We start from the raw sequence: 24,400 nt of genomic DNA on the forward strand, positions 1-24,400 counted from the left end.
TCGCAGCGTAAACACTCTTTGCCCCCAGACACGGACCAAATGCAGTAGTCAGTAGGTGGCTGTGAGTGGCAGCTGACCAAGCCGGGTGCACAGGAAACATCCACTCCTTTATTCAGTGAGGTCCGTTTCTGCCGCTGAAGCCCATCCCACGGGGTGATGAGAAATTCAGTCTCAGCCACTCCGGGCTCCCCATACAAATGCCCAAGGTGGAGCCAGGTCTGGGGTCACCATGCCACGCTGCCCAGCCTCATGGTCCCTTCAGAGGCGGACGCTCCACTCCGTCTGGAGGGAGACACCCTCTGGGAGAGCCGTGATCCCTCTACACCAAAACGCGGTCCCCTCTGAGATTTTGCCACTTCCTTCAACTCCCGGTCCCGGAGACTCCAGCCTCCGTGCCCCAGGCAGCAAACAACCCCTGGGGCAGGAACATGCAGAGGGTTTAGCTAGCTCGCCGGCTGGCACACAAAACAGGGAGAAAAACACAGAGAGCATCCTCACGCGGACTCGCACCTTACTGTAACGGCCCCTTTCAAACCCACCCTTGTTCCCGGGTCAACTTTACTCTTTCCTAGAATATAAATTCCTGAAGGGCACCGCATCGCATCCCAGGGCCTAGAACGGTAAGCAGTCTCTCGACATACACCCTTGAACTACTAGAAAGAAGAGAATGGACGGGTAAAGGGATAGATGGATGGATGTAAGGAATGGGAGCCACTGCCCGCTCATAAAACAAACACTCCACGAAACAGGAGGGATTTTAGAAACTCTTTGACTTCTCCTCCGGAGGACACCCCAGTCCCTCACGTGCCAGCTCCCGGTGCTCAACCTCTCTGCGCCCTGTTTCCCCCTCTCCTGTAAACGGGGGTGAAACCAGTGGCCACCTCAGAAGCGGCTGCTCAGATAGGTTAATGGGTTTCGAATGCCCAGACGACGGACACTCGACAAATGTGAGCTATTTGTAGAGTCGTTGAGATCAGAGGCAGCAGGTGAGAGAGACCCCGGCCCCAGCTCAGCTACTAGGCAGCCACGTGACCGCGGACAAGCGGCTCAACTCATCTGCAACCAGTTGACTCCTCTGTTTGCAGTGCGAATAAAACTAATGTCACTTTCATGGGGTTCTTAAAGAGCGTAAATGAATCATTTGAAGACGCAGTGCCTAGAACTTGAAGTGTGCCGTTGATGTCGACCCAGTCGCCACGAAACAGGGTAACCACCACGACAGGGATGAAACACGGCAGCAGTGGACTGTGGAGGGAAACGGGAGGTCGGTAAAGATGGTCACAAAATGTATCTGTGACGGCCAAACGTAGAGATGCTTCGGAGATGGTGCGTGGAAGACGAAACACGGTAGGAGAAACGAATTCTGTGATGGTTGACGTTACGCGTTGACCTGACTGGGCCAAGGGGTGCCCAGAAATCCGGTCAGACGTCATTCTAGGTGTGGCTGAGGGTGAGATTAACTGTCTGAGTGAGATTAACGCTTGAATCAGTAGACTGGGTAAAGCCAACTGCCCTCCAAACGTGGGCGGGCTTCGAGGAACCCACCGGAAGCCTGAATAGAACAAAAGGCTGAGCGAGAGAGAATCCGCTCTCTGCCTGATGGTGTCAGAGCCAGGCGTGTCTTCTCCTGACCTGGAATTCGTATCACTGGCTTTCCTGGTTCTCAGGACTTTAGACTACAGATCGTGGAACTGTCCAGCCTCCATAAATAAGCGAGTCAGTTCCTTACAACTAATATAAAAAACATTTCAAGAAACTCTCCCAGAATTGAGAAAAAGTTTGAAGATTAAAATAATTGATAAAAAGAAAAAAGAACGGCTAATGTTATTGAATATTTATACGCTAGGTACACAGAAAATATATGGGGGGATTGAGCGTTGTAACAATAGAATTCCAGAGAACGATTAAAAAGCACATGGAAAGGGGCACCTGGGGGGCTCAGTCGGTCGAACGTCTGACTCTTGATTCGGCTCAGGTCATGATCCCAGGGTCGTGGGATTGGACCCTGAGTCATGACGGCTCTGCACTGAGTGCAGAGCCTGCCTAAGATTCTCTCTCTCTCGGTCTGCCCCTCTCCCCCACTCACACACTCTCTCTCTCTAAAAACAAAAATTAAAATACAATTTAAAAAGCACATGGGAGAAAAATAATCAATTCTCTTAAGTTTAAGAAAGGCGTGAGTTTTTTGGTCTCCTGGTTTCTGCCCTACATGTGAAAAGCCCAGAAGTCATCACTCCAAGCACAAGAAAAAGGCTGCACAGACTGAAAATCCACAATTCTTTTTAGAGCCGTCAGAAAACTGAGGTCAGAGGGGAAACGGATGTGCCCCAAACTGGAGAAACAGGAAAAGGCAGGAAAACCGCAGCTCTCCAGGAGTAGAAGCCACTGGAGCCTCGATCTGGGAGGAAAACAAACCGCAACGGACAAACCGCTGGAAACACAGGGTGTTTCCAGGCCAGCGTGGGCGGCAAAGCCTTCTGGGGGCCCAGTTTCAGAGGGACCCCACTCTGTCCTGAGTACTGCCGCCGGGAGCCCCACCAGTGGGGCCAGTGGGGCTCCCGGCGGCAAAACTCACGACACTTTTTCCATGTCTAGAGGCTGCAGCCCTCCTTGGCTCAGGGCCCGGTGGCTCCGTCTTCCAAGCCAGCAGTGCCGAAGGAGCCGATTCCTTCTCAGGCAGCCATCGGTTTCTCCCCGTCCTGTCTCCCTCTTCCACTTTGAAGGGCCCACCGGAAAAATTTAGGATAAACTTCCTGTTTTAAGGTCAGCAAAGTGGCAACCTCAACTCGACCTACAACCGTAATCCTCCCTTGCTGGGCAGCCCAACGTGCTTGCAGGTCCCAGGGAGCAAGACACAGAGGAGTCTGGGAGGCCGTTGCTCTGCCTCCCGTGAAGCAAAAAGAAAATTCAATGTGCTTATGCTCTGTTCTCTCTCTTAGCTGTGGCTGTTTTCCATGACCCAATGTTAAAAGTTTTCTTGCCGAAAAATTATCAGTCTGAAATGTAAGTATTGTCAAAAATTATGGATGGACAGGGGCGCCTGGGTGGCTCGGTCGGTTGGGTGTCCGACTTCGGCTCGGGTCACGATCTCGCGGTCTGTGAGTTCGAGCCCCTCGTCGGGCTCTGTGCTGACGGCTCAGAGCCTGGAGCCTATTTCTGATTCTGGGTCTCCCTCTCTCTCTGCCTCTCCCCCGCTCACACCCTGTCTCTCTCTCCTTCAAAAATAAACATTTAAAAGGAAATTATGGATGGACACACTCTGGGTAATTATGAAAACTCATCCGGAAGAGTGGGATTCGAGATTAGTGATCGTTCAACGCCTGTCATTGGCGTTAACAATGCCAGGTGTGGCTGACCTTCGACTTCCGTCTCCAAGTTTCCAGCTAAAAATGCAGTCTTCTGTCTCTGTGAAAGAAGGCAAAGCCAGGGCGGATTCTGGTTTCAGATCCAACTGTCACAACCCACTGCGTCCCCTCCACGGAAGGTGACACAGCACCTGCTTCTGGGAGTGAACAAACCTGGAGACCTGAGTCCGAACTCTGCACGCACTGGTAGCAGAGACAGTCTCCGAGGAAGGGAACCGGGTAAGAGAGACTCACCACACGAGAAAAAACACTTTTGAAACTTCCTTTTTGCCTTTTGAAAGGTATACCGTGTATATATATTCTTATTCAAAAAGTATACTAATTTCTGAGACAGAGACAGAGCATGAACGGGGGAGGGGCACAGAGAGAGGGAGACACAGAATCGGAAGCAGGCTCCAGGCTCCGAGTTGTCAGCACAGAGCCCGATGCGGGGCTCGAACTCACAGACCGCGAGATCATGACCTGAGCCGAAGTCGGTCGCTCAACCGACTGAGCCACCCAGGCGCCCCAAAAAGCGTAATAATTTCTAAAAGAAGATACTATGCAGCCCAGTCTGCTGTGGCGGGTGGTGAAGGTTGAAGGGGTGAAGGTTCTTCACCCCCTTCTTTCAGGTTCTGGTAGAAAAGGAAGGCATCGCCCTTTAGGGGTCCCTTGTCTGGAAACGGTGCTTACTGGCCACAGAGGAGCCCCAAGGCTGGAGGCACTAGCACACTCGATGTAAGAGACACAGTGAGAACAAACGCCCAGAGGGCTCACAGGCGATCACAAGAAGGGAAAAGGGAGGAGACCAGCTGTATCATGGTTACGTATTTTGTAAATTGAGTAAAACTGAATGAAAACCAAAAACAAACTGAAAGCAAAGTCCAACTATTATCAAGAGTAATGTAAGAATACTGGTGCATTAACAGCAATGTAAGTCTAAACCCTGCCTATAAAGATAATTTTTTTTAAAAAAGGTAAGATTTGGCTGAGGATGGGGGGGAGGGGTGGGTGGGGAGAGTGAGAAAATAAAAATATCAGTGTTCCAAATAACTGTAAGAGAGAAAACAGAATTCAAGCGATGCAAGGCAGGAAAAGGAAATAGAAAGGACAAAACACTTACACCAAACAAATGTCAAAAGATCATATAATGTAACAAAGTTGCAAACTAAAGTTTCCTATTAGATTACCAAAAAAAGAAGAAGGAGGAAGGAGGAAGGAGGAAGGAGGAAGGAGGAAGGAGGAAGAAGAAGAAGAAGAAGAAGAAGAAGAAGAAGAAGAAGAAGAAGAAGAAGAATCATCATCATCATCATCATCATCTGACTGGGTCAAATAACTAAATCTAAACACCTAAAATTAAAACAAGCACACACAAGTTAGAAATTTTGCCAACGCATCCGAAAAGAAAACAACGGTGGCAACGTTAGTAACAAAATACATTCCAGGGTGAAAAGGAACAGAAGTCATTTCATGTTCACAACAGACACAGTTGACATGAATATGAATCACACGGCTCCCAGATGTGTACAGATTAAGAGAGTTACAAATGCAGGAAAACTTAAAAAGACCTAAACCGTAATAGACTTGAACCTATTCATTCACCTGTCCCACTTGGGGGTTCGTTAGTTGAAAGGGACTTTAGCAACTTGTAACAGGAAGGAAGGCCCATCAGGAGCCCCAGAACTGACAGAAGCCAGGGCCCCTCGTGGGCGGACACGTTGCAGGTGCCCGGACTGATCACCTACAAAGGCCAGGCCCGTCCGCCGACAGGACGTTGGTCGGCAGTGGCCTGAGGCTCTCCAGCGCGCAGGCTCCGGACAAGTTCAAGTCTGCTCTCCCGCAGCTCCCAAGCCAGCCCCGGCTGCAGCAGTGAATGCTAAAGTCACGCAAGCACAGGGGGCTGGTCACGTCCCTTCAGGCTGCGGCAGAACCACGCTCCAGGCAGGGGCCCGGACAGCCCCGTCGATCCCTCCCCACACACATCTAGGTGTCCAAGCCCCTACGGTGAACTCTGTATTCTCCGACCCAGGTGCCACGTGAGTGACAACAAAAACAAGATTTAACTGCACCCATTCGTGATATATTGAATATTCACGTAACAAGGACCCAGACTATCGACGCACCCCTGGAGCTAGCTTGTTCAACTTCAACAAATTTGGAAGACCTACAAGATCAACACGTTTTCTGATAAAACTGTGTATTGTGAGCTACATAATAAAACAGTTGCATCTGACTTTAAAACATGGGAGAAGTAGGAAGAAAATAGACATTTTAAAAGATGAAAGCATTTCAAAAGATTTAAAAATAAAAGATGAACACAACTCACCATCTCCTTTCCTTAACCAACTGAATATGATAACATGCCAAACATTTCCAAAAATCAACCCCCAAAAAGTAACACTTGAAGAGATTTCTCATCTTAAAGAACCGGGGAAAGTCGTAAGTAATGAAAAACACGGTCCAGCCACGGTCAAGTACGTGGCTGGCAGCTGTAAGAAAACATTTAAACACGGTCTCATGCATTTAGTCCAAGTGGATATTTTCTTATTTCCCCGACCACCATTTGTCAAATAAACTGCAGAAAGTATAAAGCTAAAGGATAAACACTTCAAATAAGAATTCATACTCCAAGGAAGTAAGAATCTTTCAACTTTTATTTCTAGGATACATTCATCGGGAACCTTTTTGTTGCTTTACAATTTTCCCCCTAAGAGAAATGAATACAATAAAAATATAATCCAACTACCAGCAATGTCTGTAACCAGAAAAGAATCTAAAATCTCTGGTGTGATAATATAGGATTTTTTTTTAAAAATATAAACTTCATACCAGAAATAAAGCCTGAATATTCTCTTTTTCTTTAAAAATATAATTTTTCCTTCTTAGCTCTTCCATGTAAACCTTATAATCAACCATTTAATTCTAAAGTCTATTTTTAAACTAGTCATTGTAACACTACAGCATTTTTTTTTCCTACTTTGTATCCTGTTCTGTGCTGTGAATCAACTAATAGCTGCAGAAGTGTTTAAAAGAGAGAGAGATGCCACTAGGCTGTAGCAAGATTCTTCAAGATGTATTGATCATTAAAAGGAAAAAAAAAACCCATTGGCAAACTGAAACCTACTTAATAAATTGCATCTCATCGTGTCTGTAAAATCAGAAGATGGGTATGAAGCGCTTTTGCAAACTTTGTAAAGCTCTAAGGAGAAACATTTTTTACATGGTTTGACCAGAAAGGCTGCTGACTGGGGATAAAACGACGTGAAGGTTCTGTGAAATCTTTTTTTAACTACTTCCATTTAGGGAGGGAGAGACTGTTAAGTTGCAAACAAGTTGGGGGCACAGGGACAGGAATATCTCCCAAAGACGGACTGATTTGCAGTGACCTGTGTTTTGTCTCAACGGAGAATAAAGACCAGTATTTCACAGCAGACTGAGAAGTCAAGCCGTGTGTCTCCAACTGGGAACAAGAAATGGGAGAAGTGAGGCTTTTCCCCCCACTGCCGACCAGCTCTGCCATGCAGTCAGTCCATTTAAAAACGGTATTCCAAACCCGAACGTAAATGGTCTGGGAATGGTTTCTTTAGTTTAGGAAAATCATCAGAAAGCCTAATTAAAAACAGAGGTAACAAGATCTCTGAACCAGAGAGGCACACTTGCAACTACGATCGAACAGCACCGTCCGTAACGACTTTTTAGGGTATTTTTGTGGACTACAGATAAGAAGCTGAGTGAGCAAAGGACAAAAACGTTTGGTAACAAAGCTCATGCCAGCGAGGGCTTCCTTGTTTGCTAGAAGGCGAAACAGATGGGAGGAGAAACTTCTTTCCATGAGCCACCCTACTGAAATCAGAAGGGCTATGGAGACTAACCCAGCAACGAAAGACTGCAGAAATTTGGTCATCTGTACCCATCCACAGGTGACCAAAAGAAACCGTCCTCAATTACCTGAAAAACGAGTGATCTGACGGGGGTGGGGGGTGGGGGGGGAATGGGGCCGGGTTACTGCATAAAAAGAGGCTTTGAGCAACTCGGGCAGGCTGCAAGAGGCTGCCACTTGGGGCTGTGGAGCCTCCTTTCCAGAAGTTTCTGAACGATCTTCCCGTGGCTCTCTGGGAGCTGGCCTACTTAGCACATGGAACCGGCTAAGGGGCCTTATAACCTCTTCCGGCCCTCTGATGCACTTCCTCTTTTCTTAGTGACTTCTTTCCCCAAGAGAATATTCAGGCCAATTCGTTTTTGTTTCTTTCTGCATTAGTAAGAATAGTAAACTAGCAGTTTGGAAAACGCTTAATTCCCACTGAGTGTCTCACCTCAGTATATGACACCTTGAATAATAGTACGAACGCAGAACTTGAATGCCTTTTACATAAGAGTCAAACAAGCCTAGGTCATACTTTGATGGTTCCACATCAATAAAACTTAGCTATGATATGTAAAAAAAACTACTTTTGCCAAGGTTTTAACTACTGTACTTTAAACCAATTTCAATATTCCACGGAAAGGTCATTTATATTAAAGCAACGCGCCTTCATGTTTTCTACGTACAACAAAGTGATATTTTTTAAATGTACATATATTTTTAAACCGATTCACTCCCTTTTACAATCATACCTTCAGTCTGACATTTAAAACATAAACCCAAACTGTCGATGAAAATATAACAGTGGCCCAAATGACAGCATCATTTTAATGAAAACAATAACGCCAGAAAAGGTGAGCATTAAGACTTAGAAAATAAACATCAACAGACTCACTGGAAATCTGCTCACACGCCTGATGTGTTCAGAAATGAACCTCACACAGAACAGTCCCCGCTTATTCAACAACTCCTTCCTTTCTCATTTACTCACTCCATGATGCATGTCTCACTACTTTTACTGAGGTTTATACAGTGATTAGTTATCCTAACAGCAGAGACTAGTATTAAATATTCATGCCTATTCAGAATTGGCATATGTTCCCAGCAATTGTTTACTATGCTCCCTGAATTATCAAATAGTCTAATCTTTTAGGAGCATAAAAACCAAAGGGCTTAGATCTATTCGTATACATTGTGCATTAAATGTTATTAAGTTAAGACAGTAAGGTGGAAAAAAGGAACGGAAGGGGTACAGTAAGCTTTCTTTAAACAATCCCATTACATTAGACAGTCCTGTCAATGATATGTATTTATTTTAACCAGGTTATGGGAAAAAAGGGAAAGAACTATTACCAGAATTTGTATCAATTTCTTGGAGAAGCTAATAAAACTTTAAATACACATATTTATTTGAAGAATCTTTGGTAGCAACTGTGTTTCTTCCACATTATAGGACTTTTCAAAATAAATGCCAAAATTAACATACTAATCAGCATATGAAAGATGAATTATGGTACTGTTTTTTTGGTTTTCCTATAAACCTGACTATTAACTTGAACTAATCATGCACTTAAACACAGTTATCTGTTTAACTTACGTACATATAAAATGAGAGACTAACACCAGAAAGAAATTAGACAGTAATGAGAATCAATGACAAAACATAACAATGACAACTCTTCTCAAGTAATTTATTTTTAAATTATAAGATTTACAATGCTTTGATTATGCAAAATAGTGTAATGGAAATTAAACCAAACTGATAAACCAAAAGAGAAAGAAAACGTAGCTTTCTTGAATATCAGTACTTAAACCATCATTGTAAGTATCTGACGTCCCAACCATGTCTTATGTAGACAGAAGTATAATAGTTTCAAACGTTTGACTTGTGGGTTTAACTTCTCATTTTTCAACTTTGATGAACTGAAATGTAATTTATTTCAAATTCTATTATACCTATTATAGTGTTTACACTGCAACAGCAGCATCTCTCGGTGTGCGATCGAGTGTGGAACTGGGGCACAGTCTCAGCTCGCAGCCGCGGACAGAAATTGCACACCGCGTTCGTACAACAGAGGATGTTACAGTAACCAGAGCACAGAGTTTAGTACGCTTATTGCAGGGCTGGTGTTTCCTTCCCTTTGAACTGAACCGGTCGAACTTCTGGGCTGGCATGTTACTGCTGTGGGTAGTAAGACTGCTGCGGGGGCTGAGGGAAGGGGTATGAAGGCTGCGGGGGCCCTGGGTATGGAGCCTGTCCGGGGCTCTGGTGATACACTGGCGGGTACGGCATACTATACTGACCGTATGCGTAAGGATTATAGCCCATGGGCATGGGCATGTGGCAATACCTGATGGAAAGAAAACAGACAGAAAAAATGGGTTGGTAAATCACACACTAGAAAATGAGACGTGTAATAATTACTCTGAAACCAAGGTTTTTCAAGAAAGTCATTTTTCTCTATTTCTCAGTCTAGTAGAAGACAGTGGAAAGAAAAAGCAGCAGTTTCAAGGTTAATATCCCGTTAATAATTGAGATGAAAGAATATCAGGTGCTTAATACCATCCAGAAAATAATACCGTTGACAGAAATAAGCCGAAATATTCAACTGTTAACAAAGAATAAAAATGGAGACCCTTCATTTTAACATGACAGCCTAAGTACATTCCTAACTCACAAGATTCAATATTCACTGTGATGTACATAAATTTACTGTTTACAGAAGTTTTTTTAATGTTTATTAATTTGTGAGGCGTGGGGGAGGAGCAGAGAGAGGGGGGGACAGAGGGTCTGACAGCAGCAAGCCCGACGCGGGGCTCAAACTCACAAACCGTGAGATCGTGACCTCGGCCGAAGTCGGACGCTTAACCGACTGAGCCACCCGGGCGCCCCTGTTTACAAAGTTTCAATATTTAGAAGACAGAACGTACTTACTAACAAGTAAAGTTTGGAGCACATCTTAGGAGGTAGTCAAGGGTCTGGACTTTTAAGATTAAAAACTTATCACACAGAAAGTCGTTCTTTAAGAAAGCACACGCCAAAATTAGAGTCGTGTTAAACAGTGTGTCAGAATGGCAATTCTTCAAAGTACGGGTGCGTGAACAAGGCCTATCGGTCTTGCCACGCTCAGCTCCGGAAAGGCGCCTCTCCGTTCATCGCCAAAATAAGGACAACCAAGGAAACAGTCTGCGTTCCGTACAGAAGAGGCGGATTTCCCGTGAGGCCAGCGCGTAAAAACTAAAAACGTCAACAAGCCCGGGAAACGGCCGTTCAATTACTCAAATAAGGGACTCTGACATTGGTTCCATTTCTGCGTAAGCTGACAATGGAGCTCGCTCGTTCATGACGCCTCCATTCGGAGAAGGGGGGACTGTTTCTCAAAGGTTAACCAGAGCTAGAAACCTCAGCCCACTCATCCAGTTTCAGCCTTACCCGGGATATCCTGGATAGGTGGGGTAGGGGGGTCCCTGGGCCTGTGGAGGGGGCGCTGCTGAACCAGGAGTGGGTGCCGGTGCCGGTGCCGGTGCCGGTGGAGCAGTGCCCGTCCCCGCGGGAGCCGGAGCGGGAGCGGGAGCGGGAGCCGGAGCGGGAGGAGCTCGATTTGCTGGAAGCACAGGCGGTGGAGGCCGGGCCGGGGGCTGGGGCTTGGCGGGCTGTAAGAGAGTCGGCACTGACTGCAACATGGCTCACGTTTCCGTCAAATGACCGTCGTTAAAACAACGGAGGGCGTAAGAGAAGCTCTAGAATCCACCCAAGTGTATTTCTAATTCCCATTCTTAAATGTTGACTGAATACTCTAGAAACGTATCACAGCGGAGGAATGATTCTCCAACCTGTTAACACTCCACAGCCACTGCCCTGTTGCTGAGGCCTAATATTTAGCCACTTACTGCCCATTACTGCTCCCATCCGTGGTTAGACATTTGAGACGGGAGGAAGGAGCGAGTCGGGCACAGACAGGTCATCACTGGAATCTCCCCCTGGCCACGAGATTCTTTATGTGCATATTTTCAAACACCAGACAACTTAAAAGACTAGTACAATAAACAATCGCGTATTTATCAGTTAAATTCAATAATTACTGACTCGAGACCATATTCACTGTAGCTGTAGCTGTACCCATACATTTATGTATCGACATATTTGCGGAACCATTTGAAAGTAAGTTGCAAACTTCAGGACACCGGCCCTAAAGACTGCAGCACATAAGTTCTAATAATCACATACCATTTCGTCCTAAGGAAGTGAGTAATTATTTCCTAATACCATCGAGTATCCATGCCACATTCAAGTTTCTCTATCACAAAAAAAAACTCTCAGAGAAGAGGTTCTATGAACCAAGATCCAACCGAGGTTCACGTACTGCAGGATTATTATGAATCTTTCCCTCTCATTTAAACCAGAATGCCTCACATCTATGTGTTTTTTCTCTCTATGACATTCACTTTTAGAAAAGACAAAGCCAAGGGTCTCCTAGAATGTCCCAGTTCTAGATTTGTCCAACTGTTTCCTAATGGCACAATTGAACTTCTTGTTTTATCACTGTACTTGCGATAAACCGAAAGGCAGTTCTAAAGACTTGATTAGATTCAAGTTAAATGTTTTCTGGCAAGAATTCGCGAGTGATGCTGTATTCTTTATACCGCAGAACATGAGAAGGTTGGTCACCTCATGAAAACTGGTGCCCACCAGATCTCTACAATGTCAAGGGTGTTTTCTCCTTTACGGCAAGCAGGCAAGCAGTCACTAATGCAAAAGGCCCATTTAAAAAATGAGGTTGCTTACTGACCAGCATGGTTCTCGGCGCGGGCGTTGGCACAGCGGGAGCATGGCCCCCTGCGGGAGAAGACTGATACGCAGGCGTAGGGATTGAAGGAGCACTGGGTTCCCTGGCAATGCTTTGCTGCAGATCCCTTTAAGACAAAGGTGTTAGGAATTAACACAATTCAAAAAAACCGCACGTCTGAAATGCCAGGTCTTTAAAAGCTTTCTTCTCTGCGTATATGAAACATGGAAAACAGACTCAAAACAATGACGGTATTTTAAAATACACTACACTTCTGCTCTTGACTACAATGAACTTGAATCTTTTTTCCTACGATTTTCCCTCCTAGGAGGAAAGGTAAACTTTTTCTGAGGTCACAGTTACAGCTGGAGTAAGGAACAAGTCAACCTGGGCGGACGGACGGCCCTAAAAGAGCGCCCACTCTCTGGTAAGAAGCCGTCCCCTGGCTGGGCCACTCCTAACACAGCAGCGTCTCTAGAAGGTTTCAGAAGACCAACTGCTCACAGTCTGCCAGCTGTGTCACACGGGCGCTTCATCACTGCGTCATACCAGCGTTTCCAGAAAACGAAGAAAGCCAACCCAAACCATGATGCAAATTTCTTAATAAAAACTTTCTGAAATTATTCAAAGAAATGCAGCACTGAGCTGTTTTATGTTAAAAGATACCTCATAATCTGTAATTAAGGTAAATGCAGGATAGATTGTTGAAAGGACCATTAAAACGGAATTAAAAGTTAGCAAAATTGGAATCCATCCCCAAATCTCACTAACCAAAACCCTAAGGCAAAATGTACTCTGTGAAACAACATGATATTGATCAACTTCCCCCCAGCACTGATTCCTATACCCATGAAGGAAATACAGTATGTCCCAAAGCGTGAACAACAGCACCTATTGTCCTGATATAACAATTAACTGCAACCCCGCAGTCCCCCAGACCATACTTTCACTCTCACAAAGGGTCCCAGTTGGAAATTAGTCACTCCCCGTATTAAGAAAGTTAATACATTCATCAAGGAACCAAAAATACTTCTTAATGTTTGTAAGCTTAATAAATGCTTACAACACAAACTAGACGATTTTAATCAATATTAAAATTTTGAAATTTTTGAAACATTTTGTTATGTAGCTCATATATGTACTAAACATACTTAATATTTAGTATTTTGTTTTCTTATTTATGTAGTTACAGTTAGATATTGGAGTATACCACAAATATAATACCTAATGTATGTAATTATAAAGCCTTAACATAATACTTTTATTTTCCTTTGATAAACTCGAGATGGTCACAATAAATAACACACAAGACAAATAAGAATGTCCTAGCTACTCACTAATTATATAATTCAAAGCTATTAAATCATGAGACTCATAACATAACAAAGCAAGAATACATGAACTAAAATCCCACCAGTGTTTCAATGCCAACAACTACCATTACTAACATTAGTTTCAAATCACTAGTGTAAAGAAGGCAGAGATCACAGTAAAATATTTATTCTTTCTGCACACTTACGAGAGGACACACTATCATCAGGAAAATGAACATTAAAACCACAATGAAATAACTAGATACCCACCAGAGGAGCTGGTGGCAAACTCTCAGACATTGCTAGTGGAATACAAGTACAACCACTTTGGAAAACTATCAACGTCAACTAAAGCTCAATACACACACACCTTCCGACCCAGCAATGCCACTCTCAGATACACCCCCAACAGCACCGCACACATCTGCTCACCAAAAGCATGATCTAGAGCTGCCCAGGTGGCCATCGAACACCCGAAATGTGCCTAGTATGAACTGAGAAGGGCTGCGAGTGGAAATTACACACCAAATCGCTAAGACTCAGTGTGGACAAAAAGTAAAACATCCCATACATGATTTGCATGATTATATGTTTAAACTGTAACACTTTGGATACACTAGCCGAAGTAAAATATATTTTTGAAATTAACTTCATGTTTACTTTTTAAAACGTGGCTGCTAGAAACTGTAAGTTGTAGGGGCGCCTGGGTGGCTCGGTCGGTTAAGCGGCCGACTCCGGCTCAGGTCATGATCTCGCGTGGATCTCGTGTGAGTTCGGGCCCCGCGTCGGGCTCTGTGCTGACCGCTCAGAGCCTGGAGCCTGCTTCCGATTCTGTGTCTTCCTCTCTCTCTGACCCTCCCCCGTTCATGCTCTGTCTCTGTCTCTGTCTCTGTCTCAAAAATAAATAACGTTAAAAAAAAAACAAAAGAAACTGTAACTTGTGTGTGGCTGACAGTACTTTTGCCATAGAGACGAAGCTCGCTTTATGTCACCAGCCCTGCACATCTCGTTTGTTTCCATTCTTTGCTTCCAGCAAAACCGGAGAGTCAGGTTTTCGAACGCTCACGCTCACTGTTCGTAACACAGCGGCCAAAACCACACGCTACTCAAATACTGGACAACAGCAGACTATACACACCGCTTCCAGCACAGTCACACACTGAAAGCTGCACAAATATGAAAATCAAAGACCTATAACCACACACAACCGTATGGATGAGTCTGACGGTGCCGACTGTAACCAGTCACAGGACAGCACATGCGATCCCACTGAGTCCAGCACGAAACAGGAGAAGCCCCTCAACCCTCTCACAGAAAGGACGGTGGTCGCCCTGGCGAGGTGGGTAACGACTGGGGAGACACAGGGACGATGCTTCTGGGGTGCTGAGAATGTTCTGTGAACTGACCTAAGTGCTCGATACGTGGAATGTTCAGTTTGTAAAATTCAGTAAGAATTACGTGGACTTTTCTTATGTTTTTATTTTATAGTCAGTAAACATGTTTCAAGGAATTTAGGCCCTCAGTATTAAGAGTGATTTTAACAAAATAAACCCTCGGATTTTTAAAAGCTAATGTTGTATCTATTTGGTCTACTTTTCCATTCTTCACTTACCTTTTAATCACTGAGATAAAGCCACGTGACAAGTTGATGACTATTCTGTTTATAGTACAAATACAGAAATATACATGCAAATAGTAACAAACCTAATCTTCTCTTTTAAGTTTATGTATTTATTTTGAAAGAGAGAGACAGAGAGACAACGGGAGAGGGGCAGAGAGAGAGAGAGAGAGAGAGAGAGAGAGAGAGAGAACCCCAAGTAGGCTCCACGTCGTCAGCACAGAGCCCGACGTGGGGTGCAATTCCACAAACCATGATATCATGACCTGAGCCAAGATCAAGAGTTAGACACTTAACTGACTGAGCCACCCAGGCACCCCACAAACCTAATTCTCAACCTAGAGATTTGAAATAGGAAATATCTGAAAATGAGAATATCCCCAAATTTCTTCCTAAGCTGTGAACTTCTATTACACTACACAATTCTAAAAATAGTGACGTTAGCCCATTTTACACTGAAGGTTGAAGTGGAGAAACTGAGAGTACAACTAGAAAGCAAATTATCATGGACAAAAAATTATTTCAAGCAGGGGTGGGCAAAACTTTTTGTGTGAAGAGCCAAATAGGAAATATTCTAGGCTTTGCAGGATACAGGGTCTCTGTCACAAATAATTAGTAATACTCTGTTGTTAGTGCAAAGTCAGACACAGACAATACACAACTTAGAAAAATAAGCAGCAGGCTCAACCTGGGTGCTGCAGTTTGCCAACTTAAACCCAGAAACCGTTGTTTGGCTCTTTCTTGGTCCTGAGCTACAGATTTTAAGGGTTCTATACAGTCACCTCAATGGCTGCTGCTTGCATGAAGGGAAGAAAAGAGGGGCAAAAAGGTCCTGTTCCAAGCCCCCCACCCTGCTTACATCTGAGCCGGATCCATTGTTATCTGTTTTACAAACTGGGCTTCTCTGTAACACTAAGCTTGAGCAAAGGGTTCTGCAGTTTAAAAAAAAAAAAAAAAAAAGGAGGCAGTAAGGAATGAATCTGATAATTTAGCTGTACAGTCTGAAAAATAAAAATCAGACTACTTGAATGTGGCTATAAAAACATATGAAGTCCCATTAATTATTAAGATTACTTTCATATAATTTTCTGAACAGGTAATGTGTTGTTCACTTGACTCACAATAAAAAGGGAGTCGAAGGCCCCCGTCTGCAGGCTCCCTCCCTACCACTCACACCCCAGAGGCACACTACTCTGGGTCATGAACCTTCCAGAGCTTCCTGACACATAAACAAACCAACTCGCATGTAGATCTTATTTTCCCCCTTTTTATACAAAAAAGCGTACTTCACACTGTTCTGTATCTTTTTTCTTTACTGTATTTCTCTTCAAGATCTCTCCATATCAAAAAATGGAAAACCTCTTTTTTTTTTCAAATAGCTGATCTTTTATCTAAAGAAGAAAAAAGAAAAAAGAAAAAAAAAAAAAAAAACAAACCTGCACAGAAGTAACTTTATTTATTTCACCAGTCCCAGACGTCTGATTTGTTTCTATTCTTTTACTGCTACCAGCAACTCAGAAATGAGTTAGTTTATAAACGTGTCGTTTCTAGCATATGCTAACACATACTCAGAATAAATTCCCAAAACCAGACTAGCTGGATTAAGGATGTACGGATTCGTCATCCAGGCCTTTAGAGCAGAACTGCCCCCACACGAGGATGCACCCACACGCATTCATAGCCGTGGATGAGACCTGTTCCCCTACATATGCCAACAAGGCATGTTCTCAAACTTCCAGATTTTTGCCCTTCTGAGAAATGTCATTCTGGAGTAGTTGTAATTTATATTTACATTATACTGAATGAGGGCAGGTTTTTGTTGTTTTTTGTCTTCTTAAGTAAACTATAGGCACAACGAGGGGCTCAAACTCACGACCCCAAGATCAAGAGCTGCGTGCTTCACCCACCGAGCCGGCAAGGCACCCCAGAAAGGTATTTTTTCATACGCTTAAGAACCAACCACTTACATTTCCTCATACGCAAAATCTCTGTTTACAGCCTTTGCCAACTTTTCCTAGTGGGTTTTTCTCCTCCTCAGTAATATCTAGGAGTTCTTCATAAATTATTTTTTTTAATGTTTATTTCTTTTTGAGAGAGAAAGAGCGGGGGGGGGGGGGGGGGGGGGGGGGGGGGCAAGGGGAGGGGCAGAGAGAGAGAGAGAGAGAGAGAGAGAGAGAGACACAGAATCCAAAGCAGGCTCCAGGCTCCGAGCTGTCAGCGCACAGCCTGATGCGGGGCTTGAACTCATGAACCCTGAGATCATAACCTGAGCCTAAGTTGGATGCTTAACCAACCGAGCCACCCAGGCGCCCCTCTTGATAAATTAATAAATTTGCTTTTTGCCTTCGTGAGGTTTCAAATATTTTCCCCCCAGCTTATTACATAATAACTCTGCTTTATGTTATGATGCACTTATCCTTTTTTTAAAATGGCTTCTAGATTTAAGTCAGAATAAGAAATACTCTTCCCTTTTCAGCTCTATAAAGGAATTCTCTCATATTCTCTTGTGAACTTTACATTTCATTTTACACATTTCAAGTCTGATCCACTTGAAATTTATTCTGGTATAAAAATAACTTTTGTTTTCTAAATGGCTAGGCGGCTAACTTCTTCTGATTGGCTTAGGATCTTTTTACATTAAATTCACAATGTATTTGAATTTATTTCTATTTTGCCTTTGGTCTGTCTAATCATGTACCAGGACCACTATGTTTTAATTAGACACAATAATACATATTTCAGTGTCTGGTAGAATTGCTTTCCATTACTATTTTTATTTTTTCCTGGCTAATAATTGGACAGTTTTTTTAGATGAGCGTTAGGATCAACTCATCTAGTTGTAAATGAAAATCTATGTATTTATTTTAAATCAAATTATGTTGAATGCTTAAGAACTGATTTCTTTGTGCATCATCCTACCCAAAAACATGACACATCTTTCAAATTCCAGTCCCCTTTTGTACCCTTCAACAGTGTTTTCTACATACTGGTCTCATACACAACAAACTTATTCTGATGTAGTTTATCTTTGCTGCTGCTATTGTAAGTAGGGTCTTTCCTCCATTATATTTCCTATATGATTATTTATATGAAAGCTACTGATTTCTACAAATCTTTACAATCAATTGTCTTCAGTAAAGATTCTTCTGTTGTTTGCTGAGTTTGGGGGCTGATTCTCTTGGGTTTTCAAGTTGTATGATCATAAAGTCTAAAGTAGTGAAAATTTTACCTCCTCCTTTTCAGTGTTTATCTTTCTAATTTTATTCTATTGTCTAATTGTGCTGGTTCGTACTGCCAAAATAGTATTAAATAATAGGGTGGACGGTGTTCATTTTGTCCTTGCTTTTAGAAGGAATGTTTACATTGTTTCTCCATTAACCATGATGCTGAGTTCTGTGCAGATATAAACAAGAGTGTGTGTGTGTGTGTCTCTCTCCACACACACACACACACACACACACACACACACACACACACACACACACACACACACTATTTTACTGAATACCAGAACAGTTATTTTCTCAATTGCTTTTCCTCACCCATGAAGAGAATCTTTTTCTCCTTAATATAAAAATACTGAACCAATCACTACATTACTGGAATAACCACCTCCATCCCGCTTGATCATGGCTCTTTTTCTAAGATACTGGTGAGTATCAATGGTAAGTATTTTATTTAGGACTTCTGCATCCATAACCACAAGTAAAGCTGGTCTGAAGACTGTTTTTGTCTTAATCTTTGTCAGATTTTCTTATCAATAACACTAATTTGGTGTTATTATATTACATAAACTCTTTTGTTTTTGTTTTTTTTTAAACTTCTGAAACCATTACAAAGCATTCTAAGGGTGCCTGGGTGGCTCAGTCAGTTAAGCGTCCAACTTCGGCTCAGGTCACGATCTCACAGTTTGTGAGTTCGAGCCCTGCGTCGGGCTCTGTGCTGACAGCTCAGAGCCTGGAGCCTGCTTCCGATTCTGGGTCTCCCTCTCTCTCTGCCCCTCCCCTGCTTGCGCTCTGTCCCTCTCTCCCAAAAACAAACATTAAAACAAATTTTTTTAATAAAAATAAAAGGCATTTTAATTATTTGCTTTTTAAAGGTTTAGTAGAAAAACTGTAAAAACAACACTGCTCTTTCTTGGGGGGCAGGGGTGGGTGGTGCAGGGAGGTAGCTCTTAGCAAGTTCTCCAACAGCTTCTATGAAAAACAGTTTCAATATGGACGGGGGTGAATGATGGTCAGGCTGGCTGCAGGGCTCAAGACAGACTCAGGAGCAGAACAGTCTGTGAGTTCTCTTGGTGTATCACCAATGAATGTACCGTTCCGGGTAAGCCCCTGCAAGGCAGTTTCACCGGGTATCAGACCCCTGGCTCATACCTGCCTTCCTGGAGTTCCAGTGGCCATCACTGCCCCCCACCCCCACCCCCACCCCCTTCTAGCAGGCAGTGCTGTGAGCCTAAACGTTTTTTCACCTTTTTATAAACTGTCTTGATCTTTTTGCCCAACTGCCTAAAGGATTCTGCCATCATCTTTTAATGAGCTAATGATTTATATCCCTTGGTGTTGACGGTTCTTGTTCATTTTTCTTAACCGTGAGATACACCTTTTCGACACGCCTTCCTTTATTTTCCTAAAGGAACGTATTCTTAGGTAATACCGTTAAATATTTGTTCTGAACAGAACGTTGAACAACGAACATTGTTTTGCTTTGTCTTCTTTGTGGAAATTCACTTCTGCACGTTCGGATCTTCTTCGCCTGTCTTCTAACCCTTCTTCTGGTTTTACTTTGGCTTCATCTTCTTTGACTTCGGTTTGCTCTGGGGGCCGACGTCTTCTTCACGGTCTAGTCCCACTTCATCTTACATCCGTGCTCATCTTGTTCTTCTCTCCTCCACTTGCTTCCTGAATCCAGCCCCTCACGTTTTATCACCTCCTTTCTTCTCACCACCTTCCTTGATTCTGGTACTTCCTCACGTGGGGTTCCTCAGAGTCACTGCTTCCTAATCCTTTTCTCCTTTTTTTTCTTTTTCTAAATTCATGATGAATGTTCATCCAGAATTTTCATCTGTTCTAGGACCATACTATTCTGGTGAATATTCTCCATGTATTAGGTTTTACTAAATTCAGTTCATTTTGGGGGCGCCTGGGTGGCTCAGTCAGCTAAGCGTCCGACTTCAGCTGAGGTCATGATCTCCCGGTCTGTGGGTTCGAGGCCCACGTCGGGCTCTGTGCTGACAGCTCGGAGCCTGCTTCAGACTCTGTGTCTCCCTCGCTCTCTGCCCCTCCCCGACTCGTGCTCTGTTTCTCTCTCTCAAAAATAAATAAATGTAAAAAAAAAAAAATTAAATTCGGTTCATTTTTCTCACCATTAAAAAAAAAATACTGTATCTTTGCACCAATGCTGTGTCAACTCTACTGGTCACTCGGCACAGAACGAGTCCTATGGTACTGGTTTGACCTCCTCAGCAGGTTCCTTCAGAAGGGAAGTCTGCTGATCTTTTCTAAGCCATTCATCCTGTCCTCCCCATATTCTGTACCTCTAGTTTTATGTGTAAGGAACCTGCTGGCCATTTCCAGGTAAATTGTGTATGTTTATTGGCATTCCTGAGACCCGTCACCCTGACTTGTTGCATTGTCACTTCTGTGGCACAGTGTGCTTCTGACACCGAGAGTTTCTGCTCTTCTCCTTTATTCTCAGGTCATGCAGCTTGCTAGCTGCCTGTAAATGTCCAGGAGGAAAGAAAGGAAACTGCCATCTCATACTGCCCAGTTCACCCCAAAGCTTCCACGTGTAACTTTTCAAAAGAAAAATCCTCTAAAATTTGATACACAAAATAAACTTACTTTAAGAGTTCATCTCTTTCTGTCTTCCGTGCAAACACGATGTCACTGCACTTGTTCTGGAACCTGACCAGGATTTCGGTCAGCTCATTGTAAAACTGTAAGTAAAGAAATACAAGTCATAAGCCAGAATGATATTTTAATCTGAAGAGGAACACAGTCTAAAGCTCGTTTGTCAATCACGGTTAAACCTAAACAACCAAACTCCTCCGACGGCACAGTCATACCACTAAGGTTCAACAACTTAATGTTGAATATGACCTAATAACATTCCTAAAGAAAATGAAATAAACTCATTCTTGGAGAACACCTGTCACCAAAAATTAAATGGAACAAACTATAAGTTTCATGATCATGAGTATGTTCCCAATTCCTGGAGAAAAGGCAAGTACTTAATAAAGATAGGAAACCTATTTCAGTGGAAGGATTAGATTGCACATTCACTTCAGAAATATAGACATCACTTCAGAAACTCTTAGAGGCATTTCCAAAGGCTCTCTGAAGAATTTCCTCAGCTTATCTATATTTCAACAAAGCATTTTAAACCAAATTAAAACGGGATCTTCCTATCCTATTTCCAAGGCTTCGTCGTATTTCTACCTCTTCCGAGGTTTTTACCTTACATCCAAGGTATTTGTATCAAAATAACTTTATTCAATAATCGCCATGGAGTTAAAATACCACAAGGTATTGTGTATCTGAAAAACTAACGATCACCTGTTCCCTCAGAAGCGAAGTAAATGTTAAAAACAAATATAATCATTTCCCTAAGCTATTTAAAGGAAAGGCAAGAAAATACTTAACATATTTAGTAAGCATCCTGAGACTCGGGCAGATAACAAGTCCATCGTTATCCAAACCATCAGCACAGAATATAAAAGCCATATCCTCCCGTCCCTTCCCCACCACGGTTCAGCTTCGACTACTCCTGTTCCCGCATAATTCACTCAAATTGGTCAACTTCCTGTCCCCCAAAAAAGCGTCACTGGCTTTTGACATCTCTGTGCTAATTTCTTTTACCTGAAATTCCTACACCCTCTTTCTGTCTGGTGAAATACACAATTCATTCTTCAACATTCTCATGAAATATTGCCACCTTTGTTAAGGCTTTCCTTCCCTTATGAAGCCTCTCAGAGGAAAAAATCATTAAAGCTAGGAAGTTCGAGACAAAGCATGATAATAAGGTCCAACTGGAAAAACTATTAACTTCTCAAACTATATTTTCACTCTGTACTGGTGAACTACTGTTTCTTTTGGACTTCATACCTTTGTGCCCTCCTTCAAATTAGCCACAAGCTCAACAAAGTTGTCATATGCAGTAGCTAAATTCTTCAAAACTTCTTCTCTTAAGTTAGCTTCATTATTAGATTGCTTCATTTTTGAAAACTCCTGGTGTGAGACCTTGTTAAAAGAAAGATTGATGTATTTACATTTACTTATCAAATTAATATAGCGTGTAACACTTTTACTGATACTTTCCCAACTATATATGAAGATCATATGTGATTACATGCAGGAATCACTAGAAATTTACCTAATAGAATATTTATTTTGGAATAACACAGTACTTTAGTTCTTAAAGTAAAAATATCACAAATTCAGTGGTTATCAAAATACAACCAATAACGATTACAGATTTCTATCAGTATGTAGTACTTGCAAAACACAATCCTGACATAGATTTAGTCCAGGTTTATCCTTTCTGTGATTTTCTTCAACATAAATCTTACTAAAGCATATAAGCTTTACCTGAATATTTTTAAGAAGTTCTTCCTGTTTCCTTAGAGATTCTTGGACTTTCGTCGTAAGACCTCCATAGATTCGATCCAGCTCAGTGACAGAAAGAGCTTCTTCATTTATTACACCATCTTGAGCCAAAGCAGTCAAAAATTTGCTTGTCATGTCAAAATTCACTGATTTCAAGTCATTCTCTAGCCCTTCTCTTTCCTTCTTTACTTCATCAAGATTGGTCAATAAGGATTTTAAGACATTTACAACCTAAACAATTAAAACAAAACGAAACAAACAAAACCCCTTAGTTTAAACTGCCAAAAAAACCAGAAGCCAATTTCAAGAAGGGAATTATACACACAAAGGTTCACTCCTTTGAGACTATTTCTCAGACAGCCAAGCATAAATTGCACATCAGGTTTATTTACACTGTACCCTTAGTGGACTCAGATTATAAGAGCAGCGGCAATAATGATAACACCAGCAAGCATGACGATTTACATGAACATTTATTATGTGCCAGGGACTGTCCTAAACACTTCACAAATCTAGTATTATCCTTACAATATCCCATAAGGTATATATTTATTACTTCTCTTCCACAAATAGAGAAATTAAGCCTCAGAAAAATTAAGTAACTTGCCTAAAGTTACACAGCTACTAAAGGAACACAGGTAAAATTTGAGACCTCAGTCTGCCTAACTCCACAATCAATCTCGTAACCACTCTACACCACACTATCTCCCTGTCATGGTTCCGAGGTAGAGGGAGAGATGTTCTTGCCAAGTAAGCAGATACTCTATTTTGCTGACATGGAGAGACAGAGATATACAGAGAGAGACATGGAGATAGAAACAGAGATACAGATCTATACGGAGAGAGCATCTTAGATAGAGAAAGAAGAGAGCCAAAGAGGTAGATACAAAGCTATAAACTACACGTTTATGTTATATACTGGTAGAGAGAAAGGAGAGAGGCCTCTTGTACATCTCTTCATTCCACTAAGAGTTCTATCTCTGATTCGGCCCAGGCATCTCGAACACCCACATGATTCATAAACAGCCCTTTGGAGTCTGTGTTACAGTGCCCAAGCGCCCCGCTGATGCCACTTACAAACCGTCCCTTTTCACTCACATCTCTCCGCACTCTTGCGAAGACCACCAGGGAGAAAACCAACCGTAAAGCCCCCATTGCGCTTGCCCCCATGCTGCTCAGAGAAAGTAAGCTGGGGCAAAGACAAAGGAAGAAGGGGACACCCAGGACCCCATCTATATCCCTGTCTGTCTTCTTACCATGGCATTTCCAACCCCAATGGCTCTCCCACCTACTGCCGGTGTCTAAGCATTTCTGTCCTACTCTTCATGACACAGCCCTCATTAGCTCCTTGGCAAGTGTCCAAAATAACCATCCTTTGTGAAGACTAAAAATCTGAGGAAAAATCTATAATTTCTTCTAAATTTTGGCCTCTGTTCACCATCTACACCTCTTACGTGTCCTATCTTAAATGCAGAGTCTTTTAAACACTCAGAGTAGTGGAGAGAACTGTGACTCCGGGAGGTCCAAGAAGCCTCAAACCACAGATACTCTCGATGGAAGGAAGAGGACAAATAATCACACCTACATGGAGATGGCAAGTCTGTTTCAGGGATCTGGTGGAATCTGATGTTAGACGATGTGCATAAGAATCTTGTTTTGGGGATCTGGTGGAATCTGATGTTAGACCATGTGCATAAGAAATCTTGTTTCCAGATGACTTCCGGGATATATTGTCACATGAAAATCAAAGGCACCAGAGCATACATACAGCATATTACACCCTGAGTAAAGAGGAGGGAAATCAGAAATAGGGGCTCCTGGGTGGCTCAGTCAGTTAAGCATCTGATTCTTGGTTTTGGCTCAGGCCAT

General features: G+C 42.8%; 1 protein-coding gene across 3 annotated transcripts in view; it reads right to left on the minus strand.

Annotated features, from left to right (window-relative positions):
- Positions 1–5,973: 5,973 nt before the first annotated feature.
- LOC122198746 (programmed cell death 6 interacting protein) overlaps positions 5,974–24,400 on the minus strand; it is a 74,466-nt gene continuing 56,039 nt past the window's right edge. For all 3 annotated transcript variants that reach the window (XM_042903494.1, XM_042903495.1, XM_042903496.1), the window contains 6 exons: positions 22,514–22,762; positions 22,031–22,165; positions 20,768–20,862; positions 11,997–12,120; positions 10,640–10,860; positions 5,974–9,557 (listed from right to left, as the gene is read on the minus strand). In XM_042903494.1, coding sequence (XP_042759428.1) covers positions 9,383–9,557; positions 10,640–10,860; positions 11,997–12,120; positions 20,768–20,862; positions 22,031–22,165; positions 22,514–22,762 — 999 coding nt within the window. In that variant the 3' untranslated portion in view covers positions 5,974–9,382. The remainder of the gene's footprint in view (positions 9,558–10,639; positions 10,861–11,996; positions 12,121–20,767; positions 20,863–22,030; positions 22,166–22,513; positions 22,763–24,400) is intronic.

The sequence above is a fragment of the Panthera leo genome, chromosome C2 (assembly GCF_018350215.1).
Source record: "Panthera leo isolate Ple1 chromosome C2, P.leo_Ple1_pat1.1, whole genome shotgun sequence".
Classification (NCBI taxonomy): domain Eukaryota; kingdom Metazoa; phylum Chordata; class Mammalia; order Carnivora; family Felidae; genus Panthera; species Panthera leo.